The 18,485-nt window shown below is 53.9% G+C and overlaps 1 protein-coding gene across 1 annotated transcript; it reads left to right on the top strand.

Annotated features, from left to right (window-relative positions):
• Nucleotides 1-9: 9 nt before the first annotated feature.
• Nucleotides 10-18,031, top strand: SH3RF2 (SH3 domain containing ring finger 2; the record flags this gene model as incomplete). The annotated part of the gene is given in 7 exon segments (XM_009082219.1): nucleotides 10-381; nucleotides 10,342-10,611; nucleotides 12,006-12,028; nucleotides 12,187-12,574; nucleotides 15,269-15,363; nucleotides 17,314-17,484; nucleotides 17,817-18,031. Coding segments are annotated over 7 exon segments (1,534 nt in total), but the record flags the coding sequence as incomplete, so codon positions are not given.
• Between the last annotated feature and the right edge of the window lie 454 nt (nucleotides 18,032-18,485).

The raw sequence follows: 18,485 nt of genomic DNA, 5'->3' as shown, positions 1-18,485 counted from the left end.
TGCGCTAGGATGGATGACTTGGCTCTCCTTGACCTGCTGGAGTGTCCTGTGTGCTTTGAGAAGCTCGACGCCTCGGCGAAGGTGCTGCCGTGTCAGCACACTTTCTGCAAGCCCTGTCTGCAGAGGATCCTGAAATCCCAGAAGGAGCTCCGGTGCCCCGAGTGCAGGACCCTCGTCCTCTGCAGCATCGAGCAGCTGCCGTCCAACCTGCTGCTCATTCGCCTCCTGGATGGAGTCAGGTGTGGACAAAACGTCAGCAGGTTCGGCTCAATCCAGAGGTCAGGGATCCTGTCCTCCCCCGCGTCCATCAGGAGGGTCCCCAGGGGGCTGCAGCTGCATCAGCACCGGCTGGCGACGAATCCCAGGATCCACATGGAAGGGGTAAGGAGGCTCCACGTTCCTCATTCTGTCTGTGAGCATAGAAAGGCTCCTGCTGTGTGCCCAGAGCCAGGAACCTTCTCTGTTAGCAGCACTGCAGAGCGTTTGAAGTCAGAGCAAGTGTTTTGTTTGCAAATCTGGCTGCTGTTTCCATGTGATATTTAGCTGTTTCGAGTTCATTGCAGCAGTTTTTTTTACCGAGTCCCAGGCTGAGATAAAGCCAGCCTGCCCTCCTCCTTGCAGAAACTTTCCAGCAGCTGTTTTTCACCCCAGAGTTTCCAGATGCTTCCTGGCTTTGGGGGGCATTTCAGGTGCTTTGGCTTTTGGGCAATATGCTGCTCTTGACTGCTAGCAATGAAGTCAGTAACTGCAGAGCTGTAACTGTCAGTGGTGGAGTAGGCAATTCTCATCACTGCTCCTCAGTTTCCCCTGTGCTGGAAAGGAAGGAGTGCCCAATGATGCTGCTGTCCCTGGCAAAGTACTTGGAGGTTCACTAGTTAAAAATGTTAAACTTGACTCACTCACTGACTGTACCTAGGGATGAGTTACTAGACTAATTTTAAAATTCTAAGTTCTTTCTGTTGTTTCCTTTAACAGTACAAAAGCTTTTCTTGAATAATGAGGAAGTGATATCAGACCTGTTAAAGGAGCTTGGCTCAGATGGAATTTGGGGTAGAGAGTTGTGGCTTCACCTTTCCTGCGTTATATCCCTGACCCACAGGCACCAGGTCCCTCTCCCGGGATTGCTGCCTGGCCACAGCACAGCCAGGGGTAGGGATAGAGGCGAGTGGGTGACACAGCCCAGCATGGAGTGTTCTCCTGCCCACAGCACCTGGGAGGTGTGTGGCAGCCAGGTGGGACAGCAGAGCTGGTCCTCAGGCTGCCCATGGCTCAGGGACAGCCCCTGCCAGGGGGACCCTGCTCTGTGTGTGGGGCTGAGGCAGCAGTGAGACTCTCACCAGCTCTCCAGGGGAGCTGTGGGAGCTGCTGGTGCTGTTCATACAGGAGTTCATCCAACAGTAGCAGGTTTCAGACACTGCCATCCCGGGCAGCATTCCAGCTGACAAGGAGAAGGCTGTAGTTCTTCCAACCAGATTCCCCTGGCCCTGGGTTGAAAAAGCACAAATACACTCATCTGGTTTTCTTCTCTCTCCCTCGTTTCATGTTCCTTTTTTTACTGGTTCTCAGGACAGGTAGGAACTTGCTGCTGATCTAAAATGGCAACATCCACCAGTCTGCAGCTCCCAAAAACTTCTAAGGCTAATTTCCAGGCCGAATTCCTGGGAATCAGCAGAGGCAGCAAGCGCTGGGGGAGCGGTGGCTGCAGCCAGCTGCCCAGCACTGGGACAGCCCTCTGAGCTCCTGTGCCTCTCTGGGAAGGGATATAAAATACATTACACTGAAATGCTCTTAGACTTAATTAGTTAATTATAAAACACCTTGGAATCCTCAGCTGCGAGGTGAAGAATGCAATGTATTAGTCATTAGGAAGGTTTTGGTGGTTTTCCATACCTGCGTTCTGTACCAGCCGTTACTTTGGGTGCTCCAGTGGGATGTCTGTGGGCTTGAAGCCTCCCCTGGGCTGGCTCCCGGGGCCAGCAGCACATCACCCCACACAGCAGGGACACCTTTGGAAGTACCTGTGAGGTGCAAAGACGAGGCAGTGATGAGGCTGACTTGCCATCACCCTGCACCATGGAGTGCTTGAGCTCCAGGGCATTCACCTGAAGGGATCTGGGTAAGCAGAGGCCTCTGCATGGTGTGAACCTCAGATGCTTCTTGTCAGGAGTCACAGTGAGAGCAGCTACCTTGCAGTGCTGCTGGTCCCAGCACGGTGCTCCCCCAGGGAACTCCAAATGCAGTGTCCACGTGCCGCTGCAGCGGAAGGTCCTGTGCTCCCCAAATCAGAGGGCCCCAATCTGCAAGGGTTGGTAGTCATCCCTAGTGCTATCTACTACCTCATGCTGCAAAGCAAATAAAACTGATGTGCCCCGTGCTGTACTGCAGCCAGAGCCACCATCCAACACGGGATATGGGCTGGGGTTTGTTTTTACCAAGCCTGTCCTATAAATAAAACTCCTTTACTCCCTGGAGCTGAGAAAATCACAAGTTCCATCAAAGTTTCTCTCTCAGCTGAGATGTTTCCTTGCCAGCTCTTTGCTCTTCATCCCCCTGAGCCTGCATGAAGGCAAAAAGTAAGATAAATCCCTCGTCACCCAGCAAGCCAAGAGCTCGTCCCACTCTGGGCAGGAAGAGCCAGCAGGGCCTGGATTAGCACGAGCACAGTGCTTGGTTTTCTGCCAGTGATTTCCCAGAGCCAGCTGTTAAAAAACAGGGAATTTCTTAATTACAGCCCATCCCAAACTATTTATTTGCTAGCATTTAAATCCCTTTTGAATCCACTTCCTACGTGCTAATGTGGGGTGGGCACGTGCTGGGGTTGTGCACGTGGACCCAAGCCTGTCCGTGCTGGGTCCTCGGAGCAGCGCTGAGCCCCCAGCCCCTGGCACTGTCCCACAGCTGCTCCTAGCACCCCGGGCCAGGCCTTCAGATCTTTCACATCAAACCAGAGAGGACAAGAGTTTGAATTTTCAGGATCTCCACATAATAAACTGTCTGGAATTTAAGAATAAAAGCATTTGCTGGGAGGTGTATTCAAAAATAAGCCACGATGAAGCCTTTGAACTCCTCGGAACCACCCGTGGCATGTGCCAGGTGTGGTTATGGCTTGTGCAGGAGCTCCTCCTCACCTGGCTGCAGCCCTGCTGAGCGAGTGACCCTCCCACACCTCTCCTCACCCTGCACACAGCAAAACTCCGTCCAGGCCACGAACAGCTACTTGGGTGCTGAACTTTGTCATGCAACAAACATGGGACAGTGAGCCAGAGGAGAAAAATCCCAAGTATGACAGCTTGTCTTGGGAAAACACAGACCACGCAGATTTAACTGTGACTTGGGCTATTTTCTCTTTGCATGCACTGAGTGCTTAACACCCCCCTCCATCATTTCATGGGAGATAGACAGATAACACCTCTATTGGGATAAAAATACCCTGCACTCCAACGTCCCACCTTCACACGGACGTCTATAGATAGTGCCTGCGTCTTAGTATTTTCTTCTCCTCCAGAATCATCTCCAGCTCCTTTCTGGATTTGACAGACAGGACTTGGATTGCTGGAGCTTCTTGAAGTCTTGTTCAAAGCAACCTCCGTGTTTGCACTCAGCGGAGGCAAACGCATTTCCTGGCCCACTCATTGAGCCAACCCCCTGCTCACCCCCCCCAAGCCCCTGCAGTTCCTGTGGCCTCAAAACGTGTGTCACATCCTCTTGAGCTGGACCAGAGCTGTGGGGATGTCACAAACCTGGGGATGCTGCCCAGGGCCCAGCTCTGCCTGAGGCAGCGGCACCAGCTCCTTTCCCACTGGAGACAGGGAGCATCCTCTCACCCCACAGCTGCTGGGGGTGGTGGCTGTGTGCCACAGGGACCCTCAGCTGGACATGGAGAGGCTTCATTTGGCTACAAAATTCTGTGTGTCCTTGTGGCCTTTCTGGAGAAAGGGCTTGTCCCAACTCTCCGTCCCATCAGGGTTTGCCTCATTGTAACAGAACGTCCAGTGTGACCACAAGAGCTGCTCAGGCAGTGCTGGTGGCACCTTGTGCAAGACACCAGTATGTGCCTTTTGTCCCTTTGCATGTAGTTTTAGCACTTTTATCTACTGCAAAGAGAGTGGGATCACCCGAGCACAGACTGGCGCACAACACGCCCCGAAAGCTATGTGAGCAGCAGACTAGGCACAGGGCACTGCTGGGTCACACCACGGGCTGTGGAAAGCCAGAGGACCTCCGTGGCCAACAGCAGGAGCCAGTTTCCCTGGTTCTACAAAATTAGGTACCAAGCTGCAAACACATAAAAGTGTTTTAATTTGTTTCCAAGGCAATGAGTCAGGCTCAGATGGCAAGTCAGGAATAGCACAGCAGGGCTCCTCCAGGAGCTTACCTGCGCACAGCCGTGGTCAGCAGGAGCCTGAGGCTCAGTCCTGCTCTTCTCAGTTTCCCTGCTGGTCGTGGGCCACTGTCCCTGGGTCCACGGAGTTGGTCACTGGCCTGAGTCTGTCATTTTCCCCCTGGAGGGAAGGGAGAGGAGGAGGCACATTTCCATGCAGCTCTGCATCGTGCCAGGGCTGGAGGGAGCAGGTGTCCCAAGAGAGGTAGGTGAGTGCCCTCCCTCCTGCCAGCACCAGGTGCCTGGGCCCAGGGGCTGTGCTGCCCAGGGTGGGTGAGGAGCCACACCAGCACTCCCTTCCCTAGCACAGGGAGGGCACTGAACCAGCAGGGAGAGGGCTCGGGAGCAGCAGGAGGAGGGAGAAGGATGCAGGTTTCCTCCCTGCACAGTAAACAGCCACTTCTGAGAAAGGCGGTGCTGAGGCAAAGCATCATGACTGGGCACGCCGAGGGCTGACACAGTTTGTTTTCCGTGCAGCTTAAACCCATGACACACAACTTAACCACTGCCCGGGACTGCTGACTGCAGCAGAGACACATCTGATAGCAGCAGCAGCCAGGGGAAGAGGCGTGAAAGGGTTTCATGCAGACACGGCAGCTTGAACACGCTGGGCCCCAGCCCCCCCTGCCATGGTCCCACTGGTCTCCTTTCCACCCCCTGCCATGGTCCCACTGGTCTCCTTTCCACCCCCTGCCATGGTCCCACTGGTCTCTTTTCCACCCCCTGCCATGGTCCCACTGGTGTCCTTTCCACCACCTGCCGTGGTCCCACTGGTCTCCTTTTCCTCTCACAGACTGTCTGTTCAGCCCTGTCATGAGCAAAGCCCAGCTCAGGTCCAGCCCCTGCCCTGCATGCAGCTGGGCACTCCCCTGCCCAACTGAGTCTCTCCGGTGTTTCACACAGGTAAAACGCAGCCTGATCCAGCTCTGTCCTCCTGTGGAGTGTGAGGACTGTCACCAGCACGTGGCTGGGTGCTCCCCTCGGGGCTGGGCACCTGCAGTGGTGCCTCAGCATCCCCTATCCTCTCCACGAGAGAAGCTGCTCTGTGTTTTCTTTAACCATTTTCCCCATTCTCCATGTCACTTTTGCATTGCAAAGCCAAAACTACAGTAGGCCAATGTTCAGAGGTTATACGAGCTGTGATACGGTGGTAGCACAGGGCTGTGAGCTAGCAGAGAGGGTAAGAGCTCCCAGTCCCACCTGCAGTCCCATCACCCCAGCAGCTGCAGCCACGCAGATGGAGCGGCACAGAACCAACTAAATCCATACAATTCACATCTCCAGCATCTCCCCGTGATGGCTAGTTGGCTCAGGGGCAGGTGGCCACCAGTGTTAGCCATGGCCAGTGCTATCCTCGCGTCCTGGAGGGCCCAGGAGGAAGCAGGCAGGTCTGGCGAGCTCCAGGCTGAGGTGAGCAGGAAGGCTGGCTTTGTTCTCCCTGGTGCACACGGTCTGCGTGTGCCTGGAGATGGAACAATCCTCCTCAGGGGAGAAATAATGCAGAAACCACCCAACTGTCTGAATCCTCAGAATATAATTACATGAAGAGATTGAAATGACAAGTTCACTTTTGAAGGTTTTGTTCTCTGTGACAAGGCTGAAGTTATCTCCTCTGCTGAAATGCAGAAAAACAGAATTGTAATGGCAATTAATTTACATTCAAATAGCTCTTTTCATCCAACTGGATCCTGCAGAGCCCTGAACTGTGCACACAAAGCAGGTGATGGGGCTCATTCATGCCATGGAGACACAGGCAGTTGGTGGCAGGATGTTGGAGGTGGCTCTCTGCAGTTGCAATGGACAGAGATGTTATTGATCATCTCTTTGAAGAGCCAGTGTGTCCACGTCCTTTGATGTCAGCATGTGGATAATACCCAGCTCTGCATGCTTGGCGTGGAAGTCATGGCTCATCCGGAGTGTGGCTTGGGCTGTGCCCTCAGATTGTCCTGGAGTCACTGGCTACCTCTGGGCAAGACATTCACACTGCCCTGGCTCCCATGCAAGGTCCTCAAGAAGGACAAGGATGACACCCCTGCCTCTGGGGCAGCTCCTGTGACACCCAGACTGGGACCAGCCAAGCCTCACAAAATTCAGCACAATGCAGTGCACAGGGCACAGCCAGGAGCCACTCCAGGGCATTCCCTGCAGGGTGCTGTGACAGCCAGGGCTGGGAAATGAGGTCTGGGGGCCACGTCCAGTGCTGCCGCAGGCAGCGGCAGCAGATCGGATGTCCACAGCAATGAGCTGTCCCAAGGACACACGTCTTGCATCCCACATGTCCATGTGCACAGCTGGGGACGTCGGTGCAGTCAGAGCATCTGGGACACAGGAGGGTCCCATCCAGTGCCACCAGCTGTGTCTCACTGAGTCACGCTTGGAGTGCAGGAGTGAATGGATCTCAGCCCTGGGACCTTCACAGCCTCACACTCCCCCAGGGTATCCAGGCTGTGGCTTGGTCTCCTCCAGCAGAGCCAGTGTTGCCACAGGGCTGTGCTGCTCCTTGGGGTGGTTTTGCCTGGGACGAGGTTCACAGTCATTCCCAGCTTCCATCATGCTCCTGGCTTTGCTCCCGGTGAGCCATCCCCAGACAGCCTCACATGCTGCTTCTTCTTCTCTGCTGTGAGCACAGGGTCTTGCATGAACCCTTGGCTGCTAATTGTGGAGTTATAAGCAGCTCCTTTCTGTGTGCATTTCCTTGCTACGAAGAGATGCCTTGAATTGCCCCTCACACACATGGATGCATTTTTAACCTAGCCTTTGTTTTGTGCAGAGGAGGGTGCTCAGAGGCATTGGATGGTTTCCTCTCTCTCTGCTACTGGGCAGCAATGCTCCACACAAATGTTCACCAGCCTTTAGCCGAGTTTCTCAGAGCTGCTCCCAGGGTTTTCCCAGCAGGATGTTCAGACAGATGCTGAGCCCACACTAGGGACTGGCCAGTGTGTGCAGTACACCAGTGGTGCCTCTACCACCCCACTAAAACGAAATGCTGCCTTGGGTTAACAAAAAGCAACTGGACATGCTAACAGGAGGAAACTCCAGCAAAACAAAGCAGGTCCCTCCCTGCATCCTGGCCTGGGAAAGCCTCTCCCTCTGCCCTCAGCCCCGAGCGTGCCACCTCCAGGCACTCCTTGTCTTTATCGCCAGGTTAATTAGCACCCCAGTTTCTGCCTTTGCAATTAACCTACTTTAAAGAAGGTGAAACAAATGCCTTGCAGAGGATCTGGGACACCCAGGAGTGGACAGAAACCAGCCCAAGGTGAGACAGTGATCAGATCAGATCCAATCTGCGCCCACAGCCGCAGGAGAGTGATGAGCCGTGGCACTGGCCCAGCTCAGCCCCAGCACTGTGGCTGCTGCAGGTGGTTCAGCTCTCCTCGTTCCTCTGTCCTACACCTATGAACATGCAAATCCTGGAGACCCTGGTGCATGTCTCTCTGAGATCTGCAGCTTGCTGCTCTTTGATGATGGGCCTGTACAGTAAAAACCATGTCAGTTGCTCCATGTTGTTAGTTGGGTAGACAAAGCTTAGTTTATGTCCTAAATAAAGTGGGGAAATCAAAGGGATATTTTTGGCTCAGTATATGAACAGCGAACAAAGTTTTGTAAACAAATTTGTAAAAAAATAGGAAAAATGACAGACTTTGGAAAAAGCTGGATTAGGCTGGGAGATTTGAAAGGGCAGAGAAGTGGGAGGAGAGGGTTAAAGAGGAGGTGAAGAGCTGAAGGCTGTGAGTGTGGCCAGAGGAGAGTGGCTCAGCCAGCCCTAGCACCAAGAGCCTGGCTCAGTTCTTCATCCTGGCCTGTCCTCCAGCCTGTCAGCACCCTGCTGCTTGCTCCCCGTTCCCAGGCAGCAGCAGGAGTGCATTTCATTCCACAGTTTCTCTTACTTTTAATACATTTCCATAACTCGTTCTTGCAGCCTTTAATGTTGTGCTGTATCCTGCCGTTCCCTCGCATCCCAGACACTGCTGCTCCTCCTCCCCCAGCCCTGTTCTCGCACTTTGCAGGAATCCTGTTTGTTTTATGGTTGCTCCTGGGGCAATCCAAGCTCTGTGCTCCTCATCCTTGTGAAACACCAGCGATGTGGCCCCGAGTAGCTCTGAAGGAGAGCTGCCTGCCCGTGTCCTCTGTCCCCTCGGTCTGTGTTCCCTTAGGAAAGCATGTGCATCCAGTCTCTGTGGCCCTGGCACAGTCCCTGTTTCCCACCCCGTGGAGAGCAGAGCTGTGCTCTCCCCGTTCTCATTTCCCCAGCACTGTGCTGTCAGTGTCCCCAAGCTGAGCGTGTGTTTACTGTGAGCACAAATTAACAGGCAGAATGAGTTAATTAGGGCTAAACATTAAACTAATTGCTTCCCCTTTCAAAGGCTTTGAAATGAAAGCAGTACATGAAATTTTTCTCTTCTTGGTTCCTTTTTTCCAGCCAAGCAGCAATGTTTGGAAGGTGTCCTCGCCCAAAACCTAAACAGTTTCCATGGGGAATTTCCACACTTCAGGAAACTAACTCTGAGTCTCTCACTTCTACCTTTCTGACCTCCCAAAAGAGGCTGAGGGGGAGGGAGCTCTGCAGGTGCTGTCTGAGCTCTGGGCACTGGCACGAGTGGATTTGGGGAAGTTTTGGGGAAGTCCACAGGAAGACACAAGAAAATCTGGAATGTGTCACTGGTACAGAAATGCTGTCTCCCATGAGATCAGCAATGGGGGCTGACTATGGCTTGGAAAGACTGCAGAGCAGGGTCCTCCTCACCAGGTCACAGCACTTGGCAGCCTCTAAAGAGAGGATAAGGACAATCCAGACCTGCAGAGACCAGTGTGAAAGCCTCTTGTCCCTGGCTGTCCCGGCAGCAACAGCTCTGCTTGAAGCTGCTCAAGGCTCTAGAGCTGGGGACAATCCTGACTTCCCCTTTTCTCGGCACAGAGCTCACACAGCTGTGCTACAAGCTACGAGCACAGGAATTTGGTTCAGCATTTTTTCCCTTAAAGTTTAGGGCTGTGCTGTGCCTCAGAGCTGTCACTGCAGTGAGGACAGGAGCTCCACAGGAGCAGAGTGTCCAGGCAGGACTCAGCATGGAGCGCGTTTTAAGGGAACTTTGTCACTTCATTTTGGTGAGAGTCAAGACAACAAAGTTCTCTCAACTCTTCTGCTTTTGGTGTATCTCTTCTTTGTGGTATGACACTGCAACAGCTATACTGTGCTGTGCCTCAGAGCTGTCACTGCAGTGAGGACAGGAGCTCCACAGGAGCAGAGTGTCCAGGCAGGACTCAGCATGGAGCGCGTTTTAAGGGAACTTTGTCACTTCATTTTGGTGAGAGTCAAGACAACAAAGTTCTCTCAACTCTTCTGCTTTTGGTGTATCTCTTCTTTGTGGTATGACACTGCAACAGCTATAAAGCAGCCTTCTGCTTTTGGTGTATCTCTTCTTTGTGATATGACACTGCAACAACTCTGGCATTAAGCAGCCTCTTCCTGTAACCCAGGTGAAGGCTGAAATAAACCCACAGTCACACCTGCTAAAGCAGGGAGAGAACCACAGGGGAGCAGAACCTTCACTCACCATGCTCTGCTGCTTTCTCCTGGCAGGTGACAGCCACCAGGTCAGCTGGACAACAGCTGTGACCTTCAGGGACTCTGGAACAGAAAAACCTGGGTCATTAAACCAGACATTGTGTTGGAAGAGACCTTATAGCAGGCAATAAACTCCCATGGGAAGAGGAGTTTAAAGCCTTAACCGTTTCTTAATATTCTTAAACAAGTCCAGCTTGCTTTTCCTCTTGGTACAAACTTAGCATAAGTATTTGGGAGCTTGTCTTCATTAGTAAAATCCATCACGAAAGGATGTGGGTAGTTAATCCCAATGAATTCATGCTTCAGCCTCAGACCTGTGCATTTTCTCCCAGTAATTACGGATGTTTTGGGGGAATTCTGTGCCGGATGAACCACACGGGCTGTTTCTCGCCCCCAGGTCCCACGAGCCAAGGCCCTGTACACCTACCGCGGGCACAACCCCGGGGAGCTGCGCTTCAACAAGGGAGACATCATCGCGCTGCTGCGGCAGCTGGACGAGAACTGGTACCTGGGCGAGGTCAACGGCGTCAGCGGCGTTTTCCCCGCCAGCTCCGTGCAGGTCATCAAGCACCTGCCCCTACCCCAGCCCCTCGGCAGGGCCCTCTACAGCCTGGACAGCAGGAGCCGGGACAAGGCAGAGCACAAGGACAGCCTGACCTTCCCCAAGGTATGTGCTGCCCGTCCGGGACGGGCCGAGGGGCGCGGGGCACGCGGTGCTCCCTGCCCACGCCCAGGAGTTCCTCTGGGCGTCGGGACCGTTCCCGGGCCCCTCGGACGCTGCTCCCTGCAGCCACCCCAGGCTGCCCCCAGGCTCAGCCAGCACCAGCTCAGCCCAGGCAGCACTCCTGGCACTGCTGATCCAGAGACCTCCCAGCCATCCCCTCCCTGACAGAGCTCTGTGAGCACTGGTCTAGACATTATTTGTTGTGCAGCTCAGCGTGAGATGCAGAGTGCAAATGGCATCAGCACCAGTTCCTAGAAATAAAATTAGTGCTTGCAATGCCCATAATTACAGCCAGCTCTGCTTTGTGGCTGTGCTGTGGGAGAACATGAGCAAAATATCTCATTTGAAGCTCTAATATATTTGGTAGAATGTCTTTTCATTTAATGAAATTGTTTTAGCTGCAGTAATGACTTACTTAAGGCTGGTATAGACAGACACAGGTTCGCTGGGGACGCACAGACCCACCTAGGAATTAGAAATTAATTCTGGAGAAGCAAAGACTGGGAGACACGAGGCTTCTCCTGGCTCTGACACACAGTTTGTGTCCCATTTGATCACATCTTCTGGTATTTAGAGGCAGAAAAATGTTTCCAGTTTAGGCTAAAGTTCAATCACAAGCAGAAATGACAAGCTGGCCATGGCACATGTGTCCCTGTGCACACACTGTGGGTTTGAACCTTGCTTTGGAGAGGGAGAACGTGCAAACAAGCCCTGCCGTAACACAAGAAACCCTGGGAGCCACCTGCAGCTCTCCTGCCTCAGTCTTCCTGTCCACCCCAGCGCTGGGCACATTGCCTCCACGAGTGGGTGAGAATCTCCAGGTTTTGCAATTCGCTAATGTCAGCAGTAAATCATGATTAATTCCTCTGGCACCCATCGTGGTGGAAAACACTGTCACCACATGCCCTTTGCTACAACACCCTGATCAGCAGTTTCCAAGAAATCCTGTGTGAGCACTGCCCGTATGCAAACTCGGGGCCTGCCTCTCCCTCTTTAACACCGACGCTTAACCAGCCGAGGCTTTTTCACTGGGAGCAGCAGCAAGCCACAAATGTCCAGGCTGACAGACATGGGCTTGGGTGGACCAAATCCTGCTGGGAAAGCCACCACCAGTGAGGGCCTTTCCAAGCCCATGTCCTGCCACTGGCTTGGCTGTCCTGCTGGGAGCAGCACCCACATGTGCCAGCACCGAGGGGAAAGGGAGATGTGCCCAAACGTCCCTTCTAATTCAGAGTTAGAGTGGTTAAGCACTGCGAGAGAGCTGGGCAGCTCTCCCTGCACTTCTGCCAGCCAGAGGCTTGGACAAGGAACATGTCAGGGGGAGCACTCAGCCTCAGTGACATGTTGTCTCAGCAATAAGGTTTTCAAACCAACACTAATTTTGCTGTCAGCTTTGCATCAGGAATTTTGCACCCAGGATTTAACAGTGACCGAGCCCCAAGGTTTTAAAGTTCATCTGTAACGTCACCCGAACCCTACCTGCAGCTCTGCTGCCAGATGGGAAGGAGCAAAGCAGAGCAGGCAGGGGCTGTGCCAGGTGCAACTTGTGACGCCCCATCACATCTCCCCTTGCCTCTTCCAGCCAAACGCCACCACTCGGCAGCTCCTGCAGACCAGCAAGACCCACTGGTCCCCCCAGTTCAAGAGCTCATCCCTGCGAACAGCGTCTCCCAAGGCGAAGGGCGCGGACTCGGCGGCTTTCCCCAAGGTGCCTGACTCCAGGCGCAAGAGCCTGCGGCAGTTCTCCATCACCACCGCCCTCAACACCCTCAACAGGATGGTCCACGCGCCCAGCGAGCGCCCGGCGCTGGAGATCAGCTCCCCCGTGCTCATCAGCTCCAGCAACCCCACCGTGGCCACCCAGAGCAGCGAGAGGGCAGAGCTCCCCTACAGCTCCCCTCTGCAGGTAAGGCACTTGCAGCCAAGACAGTCCCAAGAGACGCTGAATTTGGGGCTGAGACATAAACATAGACCAACCTTTTGGACTGTAGCCACTCTGTGTTAGGAGGCAAAAGGGTCTCATTCCTTCTTCCTCTGTGACTGAGGGTCTGAGCGCAGAATCTTCACAGATCACCTGAAAAGGGAGAACAAGGGGTTTGTTTAGATTTATATGACACCTTTCACATTCAAGGCTGCTCCAATGTCTTATTAAGCATTCATCCAGCCCCGGGCAGTTTGTGTCTGGGCAGTAACAGGCACTTTGTCCTGAGCACCAGCCTGCACAGAGCTGGGATATGAGATCCTGGTTGTGGAGAGGAAATGAGGCCTTACAATAGTTCCATAATTCAGTTGAAGCTGTATCATGTCTCACAGCCCCAATAGGATCTTACCCAAAATGCGTCAGCACAAACTGCTGCCAACAGCAGAAGCAAGAGATGTTACATTCACGTGATGCTACGTATTGCATGGTACATGTTACAGTTTGGCCTCGAAGGCTGGAAAATACTTCATCCCATTTTTCCCCTCTCTACTGCAAACACAAAGGCAGCTCCGACGCAGACGCTAAGGGATGGTGTTCCCGGGCAGAGAACAGAGATGAGAAACATGGAGCTTTCCAGCCAGAAGGGGATATTCCAGCACAGTTCCATCAGGAAAACCAGCAAAAGGCTGTCATTTTGCTCCAGTGCAGGAAAAAGAAACTCCAAATCCCCAGATTTCAAGCACTTTTGTTATGATAATTATTAAAACAGAATTATAAATTCCAATGAACTTTATGAGCTCCTCGTCTGACTCTGCCTGGACTAGAAAGCGAGGAATGCATAGATGGTTTGAAGCTGACCTGCCACTCCAGGTCTGAGACAGAGGCTGGAATTGCTGAGGTGTTTTAATTAACTTAATTCACTGGAGAGCACCGGAGCTGGTGAGTCACTTCTCTTTTTCCCTCGGTCCTTGCCAAGCCAGTGCTCCAGCCCCACGTTACAGGCATGACCACCAGAAACGAGATTTGAAACGAACAAGAGGTCAAAGCCAGCCCAGAGCAGCCAGGCCAGGGCACCAGCACGGCCGATGCCTCCCAGGGGGCTCACACAGCAGCCAGGCCAGGGCACCACCACGGCCGATGCCTCCCAGCCTGTGCAGCACAGGAATCCAAGCAGGAATAAGCTGTTGCCAGCAGCAGTTCACCACAGGGTACGTTTTGTGCCGCAGAAGGGGCAGCTCAGCAGAAGAGCATCCCCAGGATGCCAGTCTGCCTGCTGCCAGCCCCTTCCCCAGGCTGTGTGGAGAGACCAGGGCAGTGCTGAGTGCTCCCCCATCACCCACACCCACCCCGAGGTTTGCTGTGCTGCCAGCGCCGGTGGCAACCAGAGGAGCAAAGGCAGAAGTCGAAGGGATGAGTCAGAGTGTGTCCAGTTAGCACAGACCCGTGGGTTCGGTAACTGGGACCCTCCTGGCTCCCTGCAGAGCCCAGAGAGCACAAGGGACACAAAACCAGACTCAGAAGAACAGGAACAGCCCACAGACAGGTTCTGGGTCAGGGGTAACAGCCAGATGCTCAGCAGGACACCCAACAGCACACACTTCACCTTGGACACCCCTCAGCAGGGGATGTCACCACAGGGAACAGAGAAGCCCAGCACGCTGCCCACGGCCTTGCCAGCAGCACCAGGAGCGCCAAGGAGTCACCCTCGCCCTCCACGGGCGACAGCAGGTCCCATCCAGCACGCGCAAGGCACAGGTACCTGAGCAGCAGAGCTGGAGCACAGCTCCCCCAGAGCACCCACGGGCCCAGCGGGAGGACAGAGGGGACGCTGTGCTGGCTGGTACGGCCCTGCAGGTGTGAAGTGGCACACAGAGCCCCTGCCCGTGCTCCTGCGGCGCCGCGGCCAGGCAAAGAGCTTTAATCATAGTCATTAAAGATCACTGGGCAAAGACTGTGTTATTAGGGCTCAGGCAATGCCAATACTCCCAACTGGAGCTGAATAAACAAGTGAAACAGCAGTGATCACGCCAGTCCTCACCTGGCAGACGCGACGGTCTCCTGGTTCAAAGCCTGGGCTTGAAATGCCATTTTCCCAAACTCCTTGTAGTTCCTGAAGCAGCAGCAGAGACCATGAGTGGATCAAAGGCACTCGTCTTGCTCAGAGCCAAGTGAAGAAGGATGAGAGGACACCACGCACCAAAGCACCAGCTGGGAAAAGGCGAAGGAGTGTCTCTCCACTCAGGAGGATCTCATACCTGTGGGAGTAGCAAGAGGTAGAGGTTAAGGGCTCAATCACGAGGAGGAATATCTCCATGGAAAGGGCTGTCAGGCACTGGAATGTGCTGCCCAGGGAGGTGGTGGAGTCACCATCCCTGGAGGTGTCCAAGGAACGGCTGGACGTGGCACTCAGAGCTCTGCTCTAGCTGGCAAGTGGTGATAGGTCACAGGTTGGACTCAGTGATCTTGGAGGTCCTTTCCAACCTAAATAATTCTGCTATTTTGAGTCTTCCTCTTACGTCTGGTCTTTCCTTTAGCCAAATGCTCCAAACTCTTCTCCCTCAGGAAACATCTTTGGTGGTTTTTTTTGAAGGGTGGGTGAAACTAGCTGCTCCTCCAGTGACTAAAATAAGCAAATAACCAGAGTAACACCTTGTTTTCTTTGCTTTCTTTCTCCCATAGGTCAGTACCTCATACTACCCCACACCAGCACCGCTGGGACCCTCGGCAGCCATCGTCACCCTTCCCCACCTGCAGCACCACGTGCCAGCTTACCTGTACGTAAGGAAACTGAAACACTTTGGGCTGTGAGGGGTGTAATCTCCTGTGCCTTCACCCTGAGCTTGGGCCTGCCAGCCAGGAGGTGCAGGCACAGCTTGGATCCGAGTGCGGATCCTCATAGGAATGTACCTGGCTGGTCCAAGCAGGTCGCAGAGACCTGGTGTCACAGCTCTGTTCTGTTCCCAGCAGGTGAACCATCCCTGCACCTCTTACCTCACTGCAGGACTTAGGGACAAATAGTTCTGCCTGTCAACAACACATTACAAGTTGTTGTAAGAGTAAAGAAACCAATCTCTCCTGAAGTGCCTCCAGTTATTTATTTTAAACCTTCCTGGGCACTGGTGTTTTGAACAATCCAGTTTTTGAACCCTGTGCAGATCACACGCTGTGATGGTTTGTTTCCCCGAGATAAGAAGCACCAGCCTGGTGCTGTGGCAATGCACCCAAAATCACACCAGCATCACCACATGCTGTTGGCACAGCACTCAGCACCCTCTGGGCTGAGCTGGTGTCCACGAGCAGCACCCACAGCCCAGCGCTGTGCTGGGCACCTGCTCCCAGCCCAGCCAGGACTCCTGCACACACTCAGTGCCAAAGGCAAGGAAACTCCCAAGACCTTAGAGTAATTTGCAGAATGAGAATGGTGTCAGAGCATTACCCCAGCTGGCTGCTTTGCACAGCTCCTTTTCCAGCCCTACAGTGTCAGACCAGCACCTGCACACCCTCCCTGCAAGGTGACTCCTGCGCAGCAATGAGCTGCTGCGGAACAAGAGTGCCCTGAGCTCACCTGGGCTGTGCCAGTGCCTGAGGGAGCAGCCCCTCACACAGACACCTGGCAGGTCACACCTTCAGGTGCTTGTGCTGAACAACAGGAGAGAGAAATCGTTCTAAAAGTTCTGGGATAGCTCCTGACTATCCAGACAAACAGTAGTTTGTATTTTGTAAGTAATATCCAATAATTGCTGTACTGGGCTGTAACTCATTGAGATTTGGGAACAGATCACATTCCCCTTGAAAGACACAACAGCAGTGCAATTCAATGTATTACACCGGAGACAAAGTTCTGTAAAGAACAAATAGGGGAACAATATGAAAAAAACACCATTTTCTTTTGCTGCAGTTTTGCCGTGTGCTCACACATGGGTCAGTGAGGAAAGCAAAGCTCCATGCTCTGGTCACAGCCCCAGAATCATGACAGAAAGGTCTAGAGGAGATCTCAAACTACTTCCTAGCCTAATTTCCTCACTACCCCAGAGTGGAGTCACACAACTCCTTGTACCTCCTCCTCTGGCTACTTCATTCTCCAAGTAGCAGTGACTCCAGTCCCTGTGCTGCTCCAGTCAAGGAGGATGAGGAAGGGGAGAGAGATGGAGTGTAAGTGGTGCTCCTCCCTGGGTCTCCAGTACCTCCCAGTGATGCTCCAGGTGAGCAGATCCAAGGCCTCTGGCTTCAAAAGCAGAAAGTACTCCTGGTGCTATGGCTGAGAGAAAGCACCTACCTGTGCTCTGTTATGTGCTTTGCCTTGGGACAGTACTTGTCAGCCCTTAATCAGTGTTTTCATTGGAGCACTCACTCTGTGAGGTGCAGAGCAGCAGCTACCTCCTCCCCAGCACTTGTCACCCTGGGCTGGCACTTCTGGGACAGAAACCATCCTCAGGGCTGCTTTGTTCTCCATCCTGCTGCCTCTTCTTTAATTCATATCCCTTGGGCCTGAGGTTACAGGTGGTTTCTTCCCTGCAAGGGCAGCACCCAAGTGCTTGATGCACGCCCTGGTTGAAGAGGCTGCAAACAGCAGCTGCTCACCCACAGCCAGAGGCATCGGTTAAACCCCAGAGCTCCAGGTGCAGGGACAGAGCTGTCTCCCTCACAGCCTCTCTCCCCAGGTGTGTGGCTCTCCACTCCTACTTGAGGGACAGAGCTGTCTCCCTCACAGCCTCTCTCCCCAGGTGTGTGGCTCTCCACTCCTACGTGGCGCAGGGGCCAGACGAGCTGGAGCTGCAGAAGGGAGAAGGGGTGCGTGTCTTCGGGAAGGACGAGGACGGCTGGCTGCGGGGCATGTCCCTCGTCACGGGCAGGGTCGGCACCTTCCCCAGCAACTACGTCGCTCCCCTCTTCAGGTATGCTGTTCCTCACATCACAACACACTTCTGCCACAAGCACGGGGCTGGAGCTGCTGTTCCATCCTTCTTAGGAAATTTCTTCATCATAAATCAATGCCTGAATTATCTGATGAATCACTGCTCAGTTATTAAACCATAAATCATTCCTCCAACCCCCGAAAGATAAGGAATCAGAACCCTGAACTGACAGTATCACCCATGGTGTTTCCCACCAGAGCCTGACATGAGCAGCACGGGTGCATTCGAAGCTCCGAGTTGCCTGTCAGGCAAACTCCTGCTTCCCTTGCCAAACCCTGAGTCCAGGCTGAGCTTATCTTCTTTTCCTACAGGAAATCTAGTCTCTCCGACTCAAAGATGCCAACCCTGTACACCTCGTGGACGCTGTCGACCTCCTCACTCTCCTCCCAAGGGAGCATCTCCGAAAACGGCCCGAGGCAGAGCAGAATCCTGAAGCCAGTGCTGCTGCCCGTGCCCATCCCCTCCCCTGGCAGGGGCACGGTGGGCCCAGCACTGCTGCGGCGAGGCCGCGGCAGCGCCAGGAAGAGTAAGTGCTCGGGGCAGTCTGGGAGGGAGAGGACAGACATGTGCCCCCAGCCACACTGGCTGCTGTGGTTCGTGGTCCCACACCCCTGCTCGGCCCCAGCTCTGGCTGATTTGGGAATTTCAGGGGCTTTGACTCGGCATGGAAAATCTCCTTGCAAAGGTTTATGTAGTGCTCAGTGGTTATATTCTTTGCAAGGAGGCTGTGAGGTTCTCAGCAGATACACGCCGTTTTGGAATACGTTTCCAGGAGTATTTTGGGAACCGGGTGGTGTACTCCCTGGCAGCAGAGCTGGAGGCAGGCAGTGCCCTGGCAGGGGCCAGTATGTCCGCAGGGGCCACTATCAGCGGTTTTGGGCTCAAAACTGGTCCAACTGCTGCGTGCTGGTCCCGGTGCACGGGGGAGGGCCCGTGGTGATCCCCGGGGGCCACAGCCCCACGGCAGCTGTGGCCAGGGC

Source organism: Acanthisitta chloris, unplaced genomic scaffold (genome assembly GCF_000695815.1).
Source record: "Acanthisitta chloris isolate BGI_N310 unplaced genomic scaffold, ASM69581v1 scaffold28190, whole genome shotgun sequence".
In the NCBI taxonomy this organism is placed as follows: domain Eukaryota; kingdom Metazoa; phylum Chordata; class Aves; order Passeriformes; family Acanthisittidae; genus Acanthisitta; species Acanthisitta chloris.
The sequence above is the reverse complement of the archived record's forward strand: the minus strand, read 5'-3'. Positions and strand labels throughout refer to the sequence as shown.